Source organism: Ochotona princeps, chromosome 21 (genome assembly GCF_030435755.1).
Source record: "Ochotona princeps isolate mOchPri1 chromosome 21, mOchPri1.hap1, whole genome shotgun sequence".
NCBI lineage: Eukaryota > Metazoa > Chordata > Mammalia > Lagomorpha > Ochotonidae > Ochotona > Ochotona princeps.
Genome location: NC_080852.1, coordinates 15,616,557 through 15,635,859, shown reverse-complemented (window position 1 = coordinate 15,635,859; position 19,303 = coordinate 15,616,557). Strand labels below are relative to the sequence as shown.

The following is a 19,303-nucleotide window of genomic DNA, read 5'->3' as shown; positions in this document are numbered from 1 at the left end:
TGGCAGTGTCAGAATCACACAGCCCATACGTGGAATTCTTATTAAAAATCCAGATTCTGGACCTGGCGCTGTTTTAAAAAAAACCCAGCTTCCAGGAAATCTGTCTAATGTCTCTTTCTCAGGACACCAGCTCTAGCTTTCACCTTGAGTGAGATGGACTTAGAGTTGCCACTTGAAGAGTACATGCAATGGACAAGCCACGAAAACTCTAACCAGAATGGGAAATGACCATCAATGAAACAACCATGTGTTCTCTCTGCTACAAACTGAAATTTAAAAAAAATACAGGATGAGGAAATCGGTGAAGAGTTAGAAAAAGAGAAAAATGAAGGTTATCAAGAGAAACATGCAATGACCACAAGAGCTGGTCAGACTGATGGTAGAACAGTGACCAGTATTGTAGCAATAAGACAGCAGTGTCCCTGGATCCAACCCCTAGCCTGAATAATGACCGTTCTTACCTTCTATTGAGATTTTCATCTCCTCCCACCCATCAGCTCCCCTATGACATAAGCAATTATGGGACATATCATCCCTGATCCGACACATTTAATTGGATTGATACATCTCCCAGTTTTTAATAGAAAGAATGCTAAGCCACCAAGAGTGAAATTGCCACCTCTACGGTCTTCCAGCATTTACCATGTTCACTCTTTAACACATTACTCACACTGACACTGGGATGAGTGCTCCAAAATATAAATCCAACCTCCTTGCTTCAGCCATTAACCTCTGGGCTTAAAAGCCATATATAATTTTCCACCCTTTAGACATAGAGTGATTATGTTAAGCCATGGCCTACTAGTTCCTGCATAATCTAGCCAGCATGCCTCCTTTCCAAACTCTGACTAAGCCACAGAGTCTCTTGACTCCTTTGATCCAGGCACCATGGCCTTCTGCTAGCCCCTCCTGATAGCCATAACTCCCACCCCCTCTCTCTCCACCCTCCCACCCCCATGCCTCACAGGGCTTTTTCTAGGAGTAATTCCCCCTGCCCACTGTAATGATGCCTCGCTCTTTCACCTAGCTCACTCCTACTCACCATCAAGCACTCTTCCCCAGGGAAATCTCACTGATGCCAGCCTCAGGCATCAGTCCTGCATGGTGAAGCAGTGACTTCTTCTGTGAATATTTCATTAATGTCCCATGAAACTCCCTGTACATCAAGATCTGTGTTGAATTTTGTTCGTTGTTGTGTCCTGACACATACCCTGGCCCACAGCAGAAACTCAAATACTGAATGCATGAATTGAAGGCATGAATAGCACAGGGGGAAAGTTCTTGTGAAAATGCCATTGCCGAGTTGTCATGGAGTGAACGACAACAGTAACAGTAGCCAAGTAACTGTTTGTTATCAGAGGCACACATACAAGAGACCAGAGTATGGGTGGCTGCATGCACAGTACTCAGGACCAAGCACTCCACTTAGGAGGACAGTCCAGTCCTTCTGTACCTGCAACATCCACTGCAGCATCCAGGAAGATGCCAAAAAGGTCAGTGCCAGTTGCTCCTTCTCTTTCAAGTTTCATTTAAGCTGCTGGTGTACACTCAAAGATCTCATGTCAGTAGTTTGATAGGTAAGAAATTGCAATTGTTGTGCCTATTACCCACTCCTAATACAGCTTTAAATTGAATTGGAAAAGCAAAGAGAACCAACCTCCATCTTTGACTGCAAACTGAAAGGATAATGCAATTAATACAAACATCTTCGATTGCCTTTTGAGAAATGTTTCTGGATCAAAATTACTGATGCTTGGGTGGTATTCGACATTCTTTTGAAATATCCATGAAAGTGAGAAATTATTTTATATTATCTAAGTATGTGAAATGAGATCTAAGAAATGAAAAAAATGTTCTTTTTTTGTAATCCCACTTAAAAAAAAACCTTGAGTTCGTTTAAAAGTGGGGCTTTTTGTTGTTGTTGTTGTTGTTCAGTGTTGCTGTTTTTGACACCTAACAAGTGCTAAGTTTTTTGCTAGGCAAGGAACAGGAGATATAAAGATAAGAGGCCTAATTCTTGCTTCTTACAGGCTGCAGAGACTAATGGAGGTTTCAGAAAGTTAGTCACAGCTATAAAAAAAAACAACATGTCTGAGATCATAAGGGCACCTGGTACGAAAAGGCAAGAGGGCACATCTGTTTATCCTATGAAGGAGAAATTGACAGCACAGAGGCTTAGAAGATCAATAAAATGTTACCAAGAAGGTCATAAAGGGCCCAAAATACAACAGAGCCTAATCTCCTTATTTGACAAGTGAAAAAAGTAAAGGCCTCCAAGGCAATGATTCCTTTACCAGTTGATGCTGAAACCAGGACCTGTAGCCAAGAATTTGTCTTCAGGAGTTGTCAAGGGTGTGACCAAGTCCTCTTGCTCTTATTGGCTCTCCTCAAAAACAATTCCAGCCATCGCAGACTGAAGAGTCTAAGTTTGCTTTTCTGTTTATAAGGAAGCAAAATTCACTTTTCTATCTTCAGTGTGGCCTCTTTCTGATCCATTTCTGATACAGCAGGTGAAATAACTTCCCCAAGTGGATATCTGATGATGTCATTCCTATGACCCTTGACACAACAACTAAAATCTTTCATGAAGTTTCCAAGGTTCAACACCTTCTGCCCCTCGCTCTTAACTTCAGCCTTTGCCAAGGTTCCAGCTACTCTGCAAACCCTTTTTGATTTTTCAGTCACGTCATACCTTCACCTCCATCAGAACTGCAACACATGTTCTTCCCTATGCTTAAAATTCTCTCTCTCTCTCTTTCTCTCTCTCTCTCTCTCTCTCTCTCCCTTTCTATCTCTCTGTAACCTGGCCTTCCAAATAAAAATAAAATAAATCTTTAAAAAATATTCTTCCTCCTGCATGTACTGACTCATTAGGCTCAGGGAAATGCCATTACAGTAACAGCAGATAAAGTTCCTCTTTCTCTGCTCTCCCTAGCTGCTCTGGCATTACTCTTTATGGGATTACCTGTTTATACCTGTCTTCTACACTAGACTCTAACACCTGTCTTCTACCTCATATACATGTCTTCTGCACTAGACTCTAAGCCCCAAGAGGCCAAGAACGTGTCTCTGTCATTCCCTGATGCCTAACCCACCTGCCAGCTAGTACCTAGATTTCTGGTTAAGCAGACTGAGGAATTAGCACAAACCAACCTCAAAATCTCGGAGTTTAACAGGACAAGGTTTTCTTCCTGCTTCAGGTGACAATCCCAAGCAGAGCTGATGTTTGCACCATGCAGCCAATTACTGTCACACATCAGTGGGAGCCCTGTCACTTCCAATGTTTAGCTTCCAACATCTTCCTAATGAGCCCCACCTTAGTCAAATGGAAAAGAGAAAGCGCATGAAAGTATTACAAAGGAGGTGTTCACTTCACTTCTGCTTCTTTCCCTACATAATGCCAGGAAAGACTGGACATGTGCGCTATCTAGCCAGCCATGGTCAAGTACTTCTATATTACATGGTAAGGGCACAAGGAATTCTAGCACACAAATGGTTGTTCCACCACAATACTCTGTGGAAGTTTATTTTAAAAAAAAGTCCATTCTATGTATTTGAAAGGCAGAGTTACACTGAATGGAAGAGATAGAAAGAAAAAGGTCTTCCATCTGCTGATTCACTCCCAAATTGGCAATTTTGCTAGGCCTGGCAGAAGCCAGGAGCTTCTTCCTGGTCTCCACATGGTTGTAGGAGCCCAACTGGGGCACTCGGACCATCCTTCACTGCTTTTCCAGGTCATTAATAAGGAGCTGTATGGGAAGTGGAGAAGCCTGGACTGGAACCTACACCCATATGAGATGCTGATACTGCAGCAAGCAGCTTAACTGGCTGTATCAAAGCCAGCCCAGAAGTTTATTTTTTTAATATTTTTGAATCATTTTATCACTCTGCTGTGGTTGCTGATGTCAGTACCCAAACTCCCAGAATCATTATATTTCTTTCATTTTTTTGGCAGCATTTCAATATCCAAACAACTCACTTCAATAAAAGGTAAGGCATGGAGCAATGGGAATATGTGTGTTTCTGCTCTACTATGACAGAATATCAAAGGTTAAACATAATAGGATATGGCAGAATGCTGGAGTACAACAGAACTTGTACATAAGTCATCAAACATTCATGATATCCTTTGGAAAGAATTGAGAACCGAGCTCTAGAGATCAAACTATCTTGCCCCCAAAAAACAAAAGAAAAACACTGCATTAAAAGCAAAGCTAAGGTGAACCATAGATCCCCTTGACTCCTAGTTCAGTTCATTCCACAATGTCCAGTTACTTCTCCAGGGTCAACATGCTCAGGACGCTCATAGAAAGATCATGAGGATAAGACTCAATGGCTGTTCAGCAGCACTCAGCACATGATAAACTCCAAGGGCTTCTATTCATTAGGAGAGAACACAGCATGGCCAGCTCTCAGAGCAGAATTATTTACTCTAAGAACTTCATTGCTTTGATAAAATGTCTTCAGAACCAGCAGCATTGCCATGGAAATACCAATGCAAGGGGGGGAAAATCTCTCCTATACTTGAACCATGATCTTATTCCAAAATACATGACTTCACACATTTCCAGGGCCACAACCATGGCTGGGCATTATTAAGCTATAGCTGTTTTTCTTTCTGGGAGGCTGGTTAACTTCAGAACAGAGTCTTTATATTTTTATTTAAATAAATTTCTATCTAGATAAAAGTATTATTTTTACCCTCCACAATGCAACAAACCAATGATTTCCATTTCAAAATTTTGCACAATTAAGAACAGGCATGTAGTTTCACAGGTAAGATGCTCATACCCTACATTGGAAAACTGGGGTTAAAAATCACACATCTGGTTCCTAACATTAGTTTTCTATTCATTCACATCCTGGGAGGCATCAATGATGGCTCAAGTGGTCTGATCCTACCACCCACAAGGAAGACCAGCTTTGGCCTCAACTCAGTCCTAGTCCTTTGCAGGCATTTGAATAACGAAACAGTGGTGTAAATTCTTTCTTTCTTTCTTTCTTTCTTTCTTTCTTTCTTTCTTTCTTTCTTTCTTCCTTTCTTTCTTTCTTTCTTTCTTTTTCTTTCTTTCTTTCTCTCTTCCTCTCTTCCTCTCTTCCTCTCTTCCTTCCTTCCTTCCTTCCTTCCTTCCTTCCTTCCTTTCTTTTTCTTCCTATCTACCTGTCCTCCCCTAGCCTATTCTTCCCCAAATAAGCAAAATTTTAAAAAATAATGCAATTTGATGCACTCTTGAAAGTGTTTCATCATACTTTTACCACAGTTTCTTCCTCCAGGAGGTTGAGAGGAGACTGTAACTATCACTACCACTGCCCACCCTCCCGTACACACATTCCACTCCTAACACCAGACCCATGGACTCCTGCAGCTTAAGAAGCCATGCTTCCTTCTCTCATAATGTAACTCGTTCAATAGTAAGCAATTTTAGATATTACTCACTGAAATCAGACATGGGAGGTCACAAACTAGAAATCAATATGCAGGTAGATGTTGTGGCACTGTAGGTTCAGCTGTTGACTGGGGAGAGTGAATACTCTCTTAGAATGACCAAAATCAAATTCAAACTTCTGATTCAGCTTCCTGCTAATGTGCCTGGGAGGCAGCAAATGATGAGCCAAGTACTTGGCTTCATGTTACCCACGGGGAAGAACCAGATAATGTTCCTGGCCCCAGACTTCTGCCTGACCCAGCTCTGGACATTTTGCCCATTTGAAGTACAAACTTGCAAATGAAATACAGATTTCTCTCCCTCCCTCCCTCCCTCCTTTCCTTTCTTTCTCTCTCTCATAGACACATACATAAACACATACACATACTCTATCATTACGCCTTTGAAACAAACAGATGTTTAAAAAGAAAAGAAATCGATATGAACCCACATTTTCTCTACTGATTATTGAAACAACAGGGATCTTGGGTGAATATATAGTTGCCTAAAATAACCAGGATATTTTTCCTGTGGAAAAGTTTGAAAAAATATTACACTAATGGGAAAATTATTAGCCTAGAAAGTAGAATGAGGATCTAATTTTTGGCTCTACCATAATCACCAATGTGAACCTGGGCAAGTGCATATATATTCATTTCTTCATTCACAAAGATAACTAATGTTAGGAAAAGTTCTAAATACAAGTGATTCTAATGCTCTGCTGTATAAAGTCAGAGTGGTATTTATATAACACCAAAGTGTTATCAACTCACTAACCCAAGTGATTAATATTTAGTGTTTTATGTCCCTGGGTAGGTAAGCAGAAAGAGCAAGAACAATTTTGAAATCCAAGTCATCTCAGATCAGCATATGCATACTGGACTTGGCAAAGCATTAGGAGCCGGAAATGAATGCACACATAAATCAGGTCTTGTCACTCCCCTTAGGGAAATATGTTTTAGAGCTATGCTGTCCACTGCAGTAGCTACAGATCATTTCAATGTAATCACAGTGAGCTGGAATTGAGATGTCCAGAATTTAAGAGATTTAGCGGGAGAAAGCATAAACTATTTCAATAATTTGTTTACATTATTATACACTGAAATGACAATATGTCTGTATTCAGTGAAATGCATTATTAAAATTTATTTTCTTTTTACTTTTAATGAGGCTGTCAGAACATTTAAAATTATCATTATGGCTCATATTGTGTTTATTTTTGAAAGCATTTCTCTAAAAGATAATTTAGACATTTAAATAGTGTGCTTCGATATGAGGGCTATGAAAAGGTTACAGAACAAGAGAAGCCAAATAAGAGTAAATGACCTCATCTAGGGGTTTAGGAAAGAAGCCCACAGAATCCATTGCCCAAGAAATAACACCAAGAGGACTGTCAAACAGAGCGAGGAATGAAACTGGTTGTCTAACACTGAATATATGACACAACTGGGGTCAGCTTCCTCATCTACAAAGTAGGGAAGATACAGCTATCTCACAGAACTGGCATTTGAATGAGTTGAATCATGCACATCCATCCCATGAGGAACCGCAGAGCAGAGTATAAACTCCATAGTTGCTTATTTCTGTCAGCCTCCAGATGTCAAGCACAAAGTCAGGGACTGCTCTTTTGCTGTTATCCGTTGTTCAATATCCAGAACTAGCATAGGGTCTGGCAATCAATACTAGTTGACAAATACTTGTTGAGTGCACCAACAATTCAATGGCAGCAGAGGTGAGAAACAAGCTAGGGAACAGCAGCTGGGGATAACACAGAGTGGCCTAGATTAATGACCTCCCTGCTATCTCCATTCCAGATGCAAAAGAGAAACAATAATCTCTTGTATTTTTAATCACATGCATCCCTTTAGAATATGCTTTCCCATCCTGGTCATTACTCTGGGAGCAGACAGAAAAGGATTTATGAGACAGCCTGCTAGGTTTATTAGGGAAGGAACCAAATCACAATAATGGGAAACTATAAAGTCTTGCAAAATATCATCAGTGTTGTTAGGATAAACAGAGCTCCTTATTGGCTTTATTTTTAATATTTTCTAGTTCTGTCTTTATCGTGACCATATGTGATGTTATCGTTGGTGAGAAGTGATGCTGAGGTCTGTTTTTAGAAAAGATGGAGGAGAAGGTTGAGAAGTCAGCTAGCCCAGATGGAGTCCCTTTCAGAGTGGTCAAATTTGAAGATCTGAATTCAACAGAGGATTGGAAAATGGCTAGATTCCACAACCACTCTGGACATGCCTACACAAGGAGATACTCTAACGTGGACAATCTTCCTATGTGCTTTGATTTCACAGGGACTTTTATGTCCTTCCTTTGAGACTTTCGAGCAACACAATCTAAAGAGGTACCAGTCCTCTGTGAATTAGCTAACAATGTTGTAAACTTAAAATAGTATCTACACATCTGTATTTTACAAAGCATTGAATAAGATGTTTGAAAGGAATCTGGTATGCAGCCAGCAAATCATCTTTTTCTTAAAATTATTTTATTTGTTCATCTATCCATCCATTTTGAAAGACAGAGATGAATACACAGAGTAAGATCTACCATTTATTCGTGCACCTCCCAAATGCCAAAAAAAAAATCAAGATTAGGCAAGGTGAAAGTTACATGTCTGGAAGTCAGTTCTGATTTCCCACATGGTAACAAGCATATAGTTACTTGAGCCAGCATCTGCCGCACTAATCAGTGCGCACTGGCAGGAAGCTTGAATCAGAAGCAGTGCTAGTACTCAAGCCCAGACATTCTAATAACAGATGTGGGTACCCAACCTTAACTGCTACACCAAACACCTGCCACAAAATTCATTTTTCAGGTCATTATGTTCCACAGTATCATGGTTCAAAATGGAAACTAGGGCCCAGCATAGTAGCGAAGTAGCTAAAGTCCTCACCTTGAATGAGCCAGGGGATCCTATACGGGTACCAATTCTAATCCTGGCAGACGCACTTCCCATCCAGCTCCCCACTTGTGCCCTGGGAAGGCAGTGGAGGGAGGCCCAAAGCTTTGGGACCCTGCACCCACTTGGGAGACCCAGAAGAAGCTCCTGGCTCCTGGTTTCAGATTGGCTCACCTCCAGCCATTGTGGCTTCTTGGGGAGTGAATCACCAGACAGAAGATCTTCCTCTCTGACTCTTCCTTCTGTATATCTGCCTTTCCAATAAAAAAAATAAATAAATCTTCCTAAAAAAATGGAAAGTGACTGAAGCACAGCTTACCACCCCTTCAACCACACATACTCCTTAAAAGGCAGATGATTAGCTAAAAGGAATATAACCATCTCTTTGCATCCTGATGTGTAGTAAAATATTAGGCAATTGAAGAAACCCTCAGTCCTAACTCCTGAGTGTAGCAGAGGTGGACAGAAGGAAAAACTAAGGATGGAGGGAAAAAGAGAACCAAACAGAGCATTCTGCGAGGCTGGAGTTTTAGGATGAAACAAGTTGCTCACAGACAAGCAGGCAAATTATAAGCTAAAAATTAACATAAGTGTGAGAATTGGAAATGAAGGAAGCAATTAAGGAGTAAGAAGTACAGCACATAGGTTGTGCAGTCATCTATTAACAGATATTTATTAAGTGTTTCCCGTGTGGTAGGCATTATCATAATTATTGAGAATTCACAGAAAACAAGACAGGCAAAAGAAATCCCATCTTCATGAGGCTTATGTTATTAACATTTCCAATGTAAGCTCTGCCTCTTATAAATAGTGCATCCTCAGTAGCATCATACCCTTTCTTTATCTTTTCAAATTGGTAAAATGATGGAGAAACATTGTGTCCCTGCATTGGAAGAATCAATAGAGACGACATCAACTAGTCCCAAATTGTTCCATGGGCATAATGGAATTCCTATCAACATACCAGCAACAATTTTTGCAGGTGGAAAAGCTGATTCTAACTTTCACATGAAAATAGGTAGGCCCTGAAATAACCCAAAAATGTTTGAAAAAAGAAAAGGCAAGATCACACCTCAATGCTATGGTTTTATGTGTAATTAAAGTAATCAAGGCTGTGTGGCATTGGCAGAGGAACAGACATATAGATCAATGAGAGAGAACAGGGCCAGAAACAGGATCATGCATATATTCTTGCTGATTTTGGATATATGCGCAAAGGCAATTTAACATAGAAGGATATGTTATAACATTTGGTGCTGCAGCAATATCTTATCTATCATAAATAAATTTAAAAATAAAATAAACTTTAACTTAAATTCTACATATTAATCCAAAAATCCCTCAAATTGATCAGAGATTTAAATATGCAACATAAAATATAAAATTGTTAGGGAAAAACACAGAACAAAACCTTTCCCTAAAAAGAAAAAAATGATAAATTAGACTTCATCAAAATTAGAAATTTTTCTCCACAGAAAAAATCTAGTAAGAGGTTAAAACAATCATTTACAGAATGGGAAAGAAAACTTTCAGACTCCTTAATCTTCAAAGAACTAATATCTGAATAAATAGGAAGCTCTAAATATCAGAATGTTTTTAAAATTCAATTAGAAGATGGGCATAAACCATGAAAAGATCAAAGCGGATGTTTTATCAAGTAGGATGTCAAGTAGTAATGAACTACATGAAATTATGCTCAGCATCATTAGACATCAGGAAACACAAATTAAAAACACAGAAACTTTTAACTATACATCTATCACAATGGCTAAACTTCAAAAACTGATATCAACAAAAACTGGCAAATGTGGGATTAAAACTGCAACACCCATGCACTGCTGATGGAACTGTAAAGTGATTTACCTACCGAAAAAAACAGAAAGAGACTTGTATGACTTGTCAATTCTCCTCTAAGGCATTTCTTTCAGGGATGCAAAATATTATGTAACAGGGCTCGGCAACGTGGCCTAGTGGCTAAGGTCCTCACCTTGATCCCATATGGCCGCTGGTTCTAATCCCGGCAGCTCCACTTCCTCTCTATCTCTCCTCCTCTCAGTAGATCTGACTTTGTAATAAAAATAAAATAAATCTTTAAAAAAATATATTATGTAACAATAAATTGGACACAAATGTTCATAGTCATGTTATTTGTAATACCCAAAAACCATTAGCAGCTTGTCCAGTCAAATATACCAGATATTGATATACCAGAACATTGATATCCTGAAATGTTACTTTAGCCATGAAAAGCAACTACTGACACAGGCAAAAACTCGGATGAATCCCAGGAATCATGCTGAGTGTGTTTGAGGCGTGGGGGGGGAGGAATGCCAATCACATAGGTTCAGAACCCCATTAATATAATGTTCATAAAACTGCATCACTATTAAGATGAGCAGAATAGTGATTGGCAGTAATTAGTGATGAAGGGCCAAAGGATAAGCCATGGCTATAAAGGGGTAACAGGAAGTAGGCTTGTATTGACAGAACACTTTTGCCTAATGTTATCAAATTGCATACTGAATGAAATCATGCAGAATTCTATACACACATACAACCCGTGGAGAAATAACTGATAAAATCGAGAGGTTCTGTGGCTTGTGCCAATGCCTATTAACTGACTCCGCTGTTGCGCTAAAGCCATGCAAGGCACTACCACTGAGGGAACCTGGGTGAAGTCTATGTGAGACACCTTTGCAACTTCGTGTAAATCTGTAATTATCTGCAAATGCAGAATCAAAAAACACAACACAGTTTGGGGCAAGTATGCTGCCAGAGTAGGTTAAGCTGTGTTAATTCCAGTCTTGGCTATTCTGTTTCCAATTCTGCTCGCTCCAAGTACATCTGAGAAAGCAAAAGATGGCCCAAGTACTTGGGTCCCTGTCACTCATATGAAAGACTTGGATGGAATTCCTGGATCCCAGTCAAGCTGACTGCTGCAGCCACTTGGGAAGTAAAACCAAGGCGTGTAATCTACTCCTTCCTCCCTCCCTCCCTGTCTCTCTCTCCCTCTTCCTTCCTTTCTCTCTCTCTCTCTCTCTCTCTCTCACACAAACACACACTACCCTTCTCCTTTTCTCTCACCCTTTCTCTTACCTTCCCCTCCCCTCTTTCTATTGCTCCGTCTTTGCAATAAGTAAATTTTTGTTGACAACATAATAATATTTGGGCCCGGCGGCGTGGCCTAGCGGCTAAAGTCCTCGCCTCGAACGCCCCGGGATCCCATATGGGCGCTGGTTCTAATCCCGGCAGCTCCACTTCCCATCCAGCTCCCTGCTTGTGGCCTGGGAAGGCAGTCGAGGACGGCCCAATACATTGGGACACTGCACCCGCGTGGGAGACCCGGAAGAGGTTCCTGGCATCGGATCGGCGCGCATCGGCCCATTGCGGCTCACTTGGGGAGTGAATCATCGGATGGAAGATCTTTCTCTCTGTCTCTCCTCCTCTCTCTGTATATCTGACTTTGTAATTAAAAAAAAAAAACATAATAATATTTTACATAACAGTATGATTTTAGAAACTTTTTGGAAAACGTAATTGAAAGATCAGTTTGGGTGCAACATTTTTTGAAATATACGCACAGTTTTAATATCACATAAAAAATCCTATGATGTTATGAGGATTGAATATGCAATGTATACCAAGAATCCAGCACATAGCAGATGCTAGATAAATGACAACTCTATCAGATTGCCACTTCCACTTATGTTCTTGACTTGCTTTAGCTTACAGCAGCTGAGCAGCTCAGTGGGAACTCCTGAGAGGTAAATAAAAGCATTCTCTTGTGCAAGACTGAAAATTCTGAATGGTTTAAGCTCCAGAACAAACGGAAGCTGACAAGGCATTTGGGGTGTGGAGGGGACACATACTTCCTTCTGCAATAGGGAGAGATGCCAACATAAGGACTATAATCAACCTGCTTCAGAAGGTGTTTGTATACAGAAAAATGATCACATCTGGGGCAGGTGCAGGTCACCCTGAAGATGCCTGTATTCAATACTGAAGTACCTGGTTTGCATCCCAGCATCTCCACTTCAGATGCAGCTTCCTACCAGTGTGCACCCTTGAAAGCAGAACATGGAAGCTTAGGTCCCTGCAAGTAATGGGAAAGACCCAGATGGAGTTCCAGCTTGTTTACTTTGGTCTGACTCCAGTCCAGGGTCAGGCATTTGGTGAGTAAACCAGTGAACAGAAGATCTCTTGGTCTCTATGCCTTTCAAAGTTGAAACAAATTAAAATAAATCAATGTATTTTTAAGTGTCACATCATAATTCCATGAAGGCCATACTCAGAGATACTGTCAAAGGAAGGAGATCCACACACCCTCTCCCTTCACTCATTCTTCTTGACTCTTGTCCCTTCACACAAAATCACATGCTTAAACTCAACATACAAATCCAGATACTTCTGCACACCTTGTAAGTCTCACATGATCTAGCCCCTGCCTGCCTTTCCTAGTCAAAGGCCCATCATCCCGCTTTCAACTGCAGGTATGACTGCCTTCCTGCATCTCCTCCACAGTGCCAGGCCCCTCCTGACCCAACCCTTCCAAGGTGCTGCTACCTGAGCCCAGAATCCTCACAAAAACCCAAATCCCACCCTGAAGTCTGGCTCTTCACCCTGTTGGTCTTAGCCTAGATTATAGCCCATTCCTTTCCTAAGATTTATTTTATTTTTATTGGAAAGTCAGATTTACAGAGAGGAGATACAGAGAGAAAGTTTACTCTCCAAGTGGCTGCAACAGCTGGAGCCGTGCCATCTAAAGCCAGGAGCTTCTTCTGGGTCTCCCAAGCAGGTTCAGGGTCCCAAGGCTTTGGGTCGTCCTCCATTGCCTTCCCAGGCCACAAGCAAGGAGCTGGAAGGGAAGAGGAGCAGCTCGGACACAAACTGACGGCCATATGGGATTCCGACACATGCAAGGCAAGGACTTCAGCCGCTAGGCTACTGCACCGGGCTCCGATTTTAGTCTATTCCTAGAGTTATTCAAGATTACCTACATTGTTTTATTCCCAAATCTGGCAAGAAAAAAGTAATTTTCTATATTTGTACCTTCTTCACGATGTATATCACAAGTTGAAATATATATATATATGTATATATATATATATAACTTATGCAGAGAGAAAAATAATCAAATCTCAAGAAGCATGAATATGCATTTATATATGCACACATACATTCACTTCTGATTATTCCTTGTTTCTCCTCAGGTTGAGGGAGGAGACCACAGCTGTTTCTGTCCTCTCAGTGTGTTGATCTCCTTAAAGAAGTACCAGGCGCACAGTAAATGAAAATTGCTCTGTCTGTTGATCATCCTTTGAACCTATGGTTGTTGTACATTTGCCAGGTTAAAACATGTAATATTTTGTCTTCCTTTCTTCTCCTTCATTTGTTCACTCAATAGCATGCAGGAGCACCTATTCTGTACCATTTGTGTTGGTCACTGGGCATATAACTTTTTAAAAAGGCAGTCGGGGGAAGAATAAACATTTAAGGACTGCAGACTGTAAATTCTAGCCTATATAAGAGAATACAAAGCACAGGACTATAGTTCTACATGTCCAAGGAACTTAAATCAGAGAAATCAATGGTAGATCACTGTGTAAGGTCACAAACCAGACAGCACTTGTCTTATCATTCTCCTTTATCATACTGACCTAGGTAAATGCCGTGTCTGATCAAGAAATAAATTAAAGAGGAAAACATTAGCACACAGGTAACTGGCAGCTTGGGATGCCTCTTATCTAAGTTCAGGGTTCTACACCAAGCCTGCTTCAAAGTCCAGCTTCCAGCTGATGCACCCCCAGGAGGCAGGAGGTGACAGATCAAAGAGTTAGATCCATATCATTCATGTGCAAGACACTCTGTAAATACCCGGAAAAGCCTATACTGGGTCAGTCAGAAGCCAAACGCCTGGAACTTCATCCAGGATTTCCATATCGGTGGTAGGAACCCAAACACTTGGGAACTCAAATACTCAGACCTTCTGCTGCCTTCCAAAGCACATTAACAGGATGCTAAACCAATGCTGGAGCCACTGGAACTCAAGCTAGCATCGCAGTACGAGATGCTGGATTCAAGTAGGGGCTTAATTCATGGTGCCAGAGTAATGGCCCCTAAGGAAGAATTAATTCTAATCCAGAATGTAATCTATGCGTGTTTCTTTTCTCACAGCTCTAAAGAAGGGCTCAGAACTGGAAAAATCCATTGCCACTGCTGCTCTGGTTTTCAAAAACTCTTCCGACCCTGATGGTAAACTTGGAAAAGCTACTGCTAAAAATCTGCTACAAACCCAATTCAGCAATTTCATAGAGGTAAGAGAACTGACATGCTTGAAGTAAAAGGAGTCACACCACAATGGCTGGCCCCAAGAACCAAAACTCTGCTTCTCCACTCCTGTCCCGTAGCTCCATTTGACAAATGTCTATTGAACACCTACTGAGTCTATAAATGCCACTGACCTAAAGGCAGGAACCTAACCCACCTAGAAGTGTATTTCTCAAGCTCCATTTACTTGAATGCCACATTCATTATTTTCACCACATCTGCCTATCCCCTGAATTATTGTTTTCTTGGAACCTTTTCTTCACATTTTCTTCTACACTTATATATTTTATAAGGACACTCTGTTACCCTTCTAAAAGTAAAAATCAACTGGTAAAATTTAGAGATGATAGTAAAAAATAGATATATGACTATCCATTCTTATTTCACTATTCTTACATACATCACCTAAAATTGGATTACATTCTACCACCAGCATATTTTAGGCTTTGGGAAATTGTAACCTGGGGAAAACATGAAAGAAAAGTAGATCTCACACAAGCTCCAAGTTGCCAATATTTACTGATGAGTAGAGCAAGAAAAAAAACTAAGAGATAGTCTCTGGGTGTTCTGAGATTTTCAAAAGATAACTATTCCATACATTTAGTCACACATATACACATACACACATACAGGGGTATATTGTCATATAAGAGGTCACTTACCAGGGACAACTGTGACTATAATCATTGATGGTTACTTTTTTTGTGAATATACTATGATACAAAAGAAATGATTGGAAAGCAATATTCAAAAAAGTTATTTCTCTTTGGAAAACTGAATAAAAGTTGTTTCCATTTGTCTTTTATGCTTTGTTTTCTTGTTTTGTAAGATTTGTTTATTTCAAAGTCAAACTACAGAGAGATAATGAGGAAGAGAGAGAGTAAGACTGAGAGAGAGGAGATTTTCCATCCACTGATTCCTTCTCTAGACAGTTGTTACAGCCAGGAACCAGGAGCTTCTTCTGGGTCTCACACTAGGGTAGCAGGGGTCCAAGCACTTGGGCCATCTTCTGCTGCTTTCCATTAGAGGGAATTTGGATCAGAAATGAAGAAGCCAAGACACAAACCAATGCCAATACAGGATGCCAGTATCGTAGGCGGCAGCTTTCTGGTGACACCACAATGCCAGCTCTTCACAATTTTTATTTCTAAATACATTAAATGTACTATACTTTAAGAACATTCTTGAAGAAGGTACTTTTAAAATATTTGTTTATTTAACAAGAAAGCAGAGTTGTGGGGCAGAAGGGAGCAGAGGAGACATAGGAAGTGATCTTCTACCCACTGGTTCACTCCTCAAATAGCTGCACCAGCCATAGCTGAGCTGATCCAAAGCCAGGATTCAAGAGCGTTCTTCTGGTTCTCCCACATGGTTATAGGGTCCCATGGACTTGGGCCATTCTCCACTGCTTTCCCAAGCTATGGCCAGGGAGCTGGATTGGGACGTAGAGCAGCTAGGTCCTGAACCAGCAATTATATGGGATACTAGTACTGCAGCTGGAGGATTAGATCAACCAGTTACATCACCACATCAACCTTGAAATTATTTCCATCCATAAGCATCAGGCAGAATTTGACAAGAGATAAAAAGTCTGGAGGCAGGGAGAGGCCCTATAAAAAGGGTGTAAATAAACGCTGTATCTTAGCCTGCATCAGAAGCCAGAGGGAACAGCATATGCCAGAGAGAAAAGGCTCTGTCCTCTGTGAAAGAACGCTCCACAAGTAACACAGATGACAACAGGACGGAATGGATCTGTCATCTGCATACAACCTACTACCCCAAGTCAGTAGAATTACATTCACCTTCACGTCCCTGAGTGTAGGCTAAACCCAAGCAAAGCAGCTATCTTGGAATGTCTGTGGCTGCACACCTAGGCCTCCATGCCATCCTGTTCCCTGTGTGAGATGATGACAGGCACCAAAATCATAATTTCACGAAGTTCAAGGGGGAGAGTTCACCTTCCTTAGGACATTCTCAGGATCACTTGTGATGTTTAGCTTCACTTAGTAAACACGTGGTGTTGAATCGCTGCCATGCCACTCTGTGAGCATCCCTGGGTGACAGAGGCCACTTCACTCCTAACTGGGCTTTCTCCTAAATCCCCATGGAGAGCTCTTCAGAAACTGAGCTATGTCTTTCGACTGAGGCTTGAGTCTGAACTGGGAAGACCCTCCCCTTCTCATGAGCCTAAATGTACTTTTTAATGTCAGCCCTCATAAAACTAGCACCTAAAGGAAGTTCTTAGAAGATACAAGAAGAGGGCCCGGCGGCGTGGCCTAGTGGCTAAAGTCCTCGCTTTGAACGCCCCGGGATCCCATATGGGCGCCGGTTCTAATCCCAGCAGCTCCACTTCCCATCCAGCTCCCTGCCTGTGGCCTGGGAAAGCAGTTGAGGATGGCCCAAAGCTTTGGGACCCTGCACCCACGTGGGAGACCCGGAAGAGGTTCCAGGTTCCTGGCTTCGGATTGGCGCGCTTTGGCCCGTTGCAGCTCACTTGGGGAGTGAAACATCGGATGAAAGATCTTCCTCTCTGTATATCCGGCTTTCAAATAATAATAAATCTTTAAAAAAAAAAAAAAGAAGAAGAAGAAGAAGATACAAGAAGAGCTGGCTATGTGCCAGAAGACCAGAGCTCAGCTGGTTCTGTGCTTTTACAATAGCGGAAGAAAGAGCTCCACCTATCGGTGACCCTGGAACTGACAATGCACCATCATCCAGTTAGTGAAGTGATTCTAGCTATCTAGGGAGGAGCTGGAGAACTCCCTGTGCCCCCAGGAAATGGCTGAACTACTGAGGAGGAGCAGCCAAGGAAAACAAGACAGAATCCAAGCTTGTAAGAGGAATGAACCATCGCTACTAAAACAGCTTTGCCGTGGCTATGATGGCTTTCACAGCTAGCACATGCATGAGATTTGGGGCTGAACAACATCCAAACACAGCTCTGCATACTAGTGAACCAAAACATCAGCCTTTTGAATGTTGCCAGGGAAGTTAGTTCACAAGCTGAGTTCGAAATGGGAAAGTGTCTCCACTTAGGTACTGTTCAAATGTTTCTCCTTCAATCTATTTATAAGGACTATGAACTTAGATTTAATTTATGAGTAAACTAAATGCTGAACTTTGAATCTTTGAATAATCCGAGGCATGCTTTCTTTTAACATAATTTATTCCATATTCCTAGATAATACTATGGTTCAGGTGAAAAAATCGCAACTACCTCCCATAACAAAAAGATTATATTTTAAAAATTGGAAAACACAACATTATCCATGTTGAAAGACATGCAGGATAGCTTAGCAGTTAACTGCAGAATCAGACAGACAAGACTATTTGGGTCCACATAAACATCGGCTAAATTTGGACAAGCCCATTAATTCTTCCTGGGCTCTTTGATGCTGCACTGCATAGTGAAGATGACAGAACAGGTTCAGTGTGGTCACTGTGAAGGTTAAGTGAGACAACCCATTAGCAGCTTTAAGACCATGTTGAGCTTGTAGTACTGCTGGCATCTGGTACATATTGTCTGAACAAATAGACACAAGAAGCTCCACACCTCCAGTCACAGAGCAAAACTGAGGAGATGTTAATGATGTTGTTTTGATCACTACGTATGACATACATGTATTGAAGCATCATACTGCAGTCTATGAACATGTATAATTATCATTCATTTTTAAAATTAAAATAATAAATGTATTATTGCTTGTTATATTTAAGTACAGGTTGACATAACATATTGAGTTTTCATTTATTTTTTATTTTCACAGGGACAAGAAACCAAGTACAAATACAGAGAAATCCTTGCTGAACTTGATGAGCAAACAGAAAATAAACTTGACTTTGAGGACTTCATGATCTTACTCTTGAGCATCACTGTCATGTCAGATTTACTACAAAATATATGGAGTGTAAAAACCATGAAATAGAGCAGCTTTAAGGATATAGTTATAAAATAAGCAAAAGACATTGTCAAAAGATTTTTTTTCCATCTTATTTTTGAGTACTTGAATCTGCATATCATACACTCGTGATAATTTTGATTGCTAATATTCAAACCCAACATAACATCTGCTTTGCTCTTCAGGAATGTTTGAACATATGATCTCCCAACACATTACCAAATGGTGGATGTGATACCACAGAATACTAAATTGCTTATGCTGAAACAATAATGGCAATTGCTGACTAGAGCATCCATTCATATGCTCACTGAATGGTATTTGTTGAGCCTCTGTTTGATGGACCTGCTGAAGATACAATCATGAACTGGCTACTCCTTCCCTTTTCTCAGACATGCTTGGTAAAACCTAGTGGAAGTAGTGAACATTAAACAATGTTTTAATCAAACACACATACAGAGAAATTATAATTTTGATAAGGGTTATAGGATCCTAAAAAAGATGATCACCTGCTGTGTCCCTGAAAGGCAATGAAACAATTCAGCGGTTCTAGGCCTAGCAAAGTGGGCTTGTCCACAAAGGGGCACATGGAAACCTTTCAGGGTATGCAACTGTCTTCTGCGCTGATTGTGGTGACAGACGTAGGTCTGTGTGCATTTGTCAAACTCTCAGATCTGCAGAGAATTATGTCTGATTAAACATGACTTAAATCCAGTATCTTTGCAACCTCTGACCAT

At 40.8% G+C, this 19,303-nt stretch overlaps 1 protein-coding gene across 1 annotated transcript; it reads left to right on the top strand.

Annotated features, from left to right (window-relative positions):
* The first annotated feature begins 1,383 nt into the window (after window positions 1-1,383).
* Window positions 1,384-18,593, top strand: SNTN (sentan, cilia apical structure protein). Its single transcript, XM_058678400.1, has 4 exons — window positions 1,384-1,493; window positions 3,956-3,990; window positions 14,515-14,654; window positions 18,435-18,593. The coding sequence occupies exons 1-4, from the start codon at window positions 1,384-1,386 to the stop codon at window positions 18,591-18,593; spliced, it is 444 nt and encodes a 147-aa protein (XP_058534383.1).
* Window positions 18,594-19,303: the final 710 nt, after the last annotated feature.

What these genes read in the sequence shown, in the direction of transcription:
- SNTN (XM_058678400.1), top strand. Translation starts at nt 1,384, where the DNA reads ATGGGTGGCTGCATGCACAGTACTCAGGACCAAGCACTCCACTTAGGA. An exon ending in TCCAGGAAGATGCCAAAAAG is followed by an intron (nt 1,494 to 3,955) that starts GTCAGTGCCAGT and finishes TTTTTTTGGCAG; the next exon opens with CATTTCAATATCCAAACAAC. An exon ending in AATTCAGCAATTTCATAGAG is followed by an intron (nt 14,655 to 18,434) that starts GTAAGAGAACTG and finishes TTATTTTCACAG; the next exon opens with GGACAAGAAACCAAGTACAA.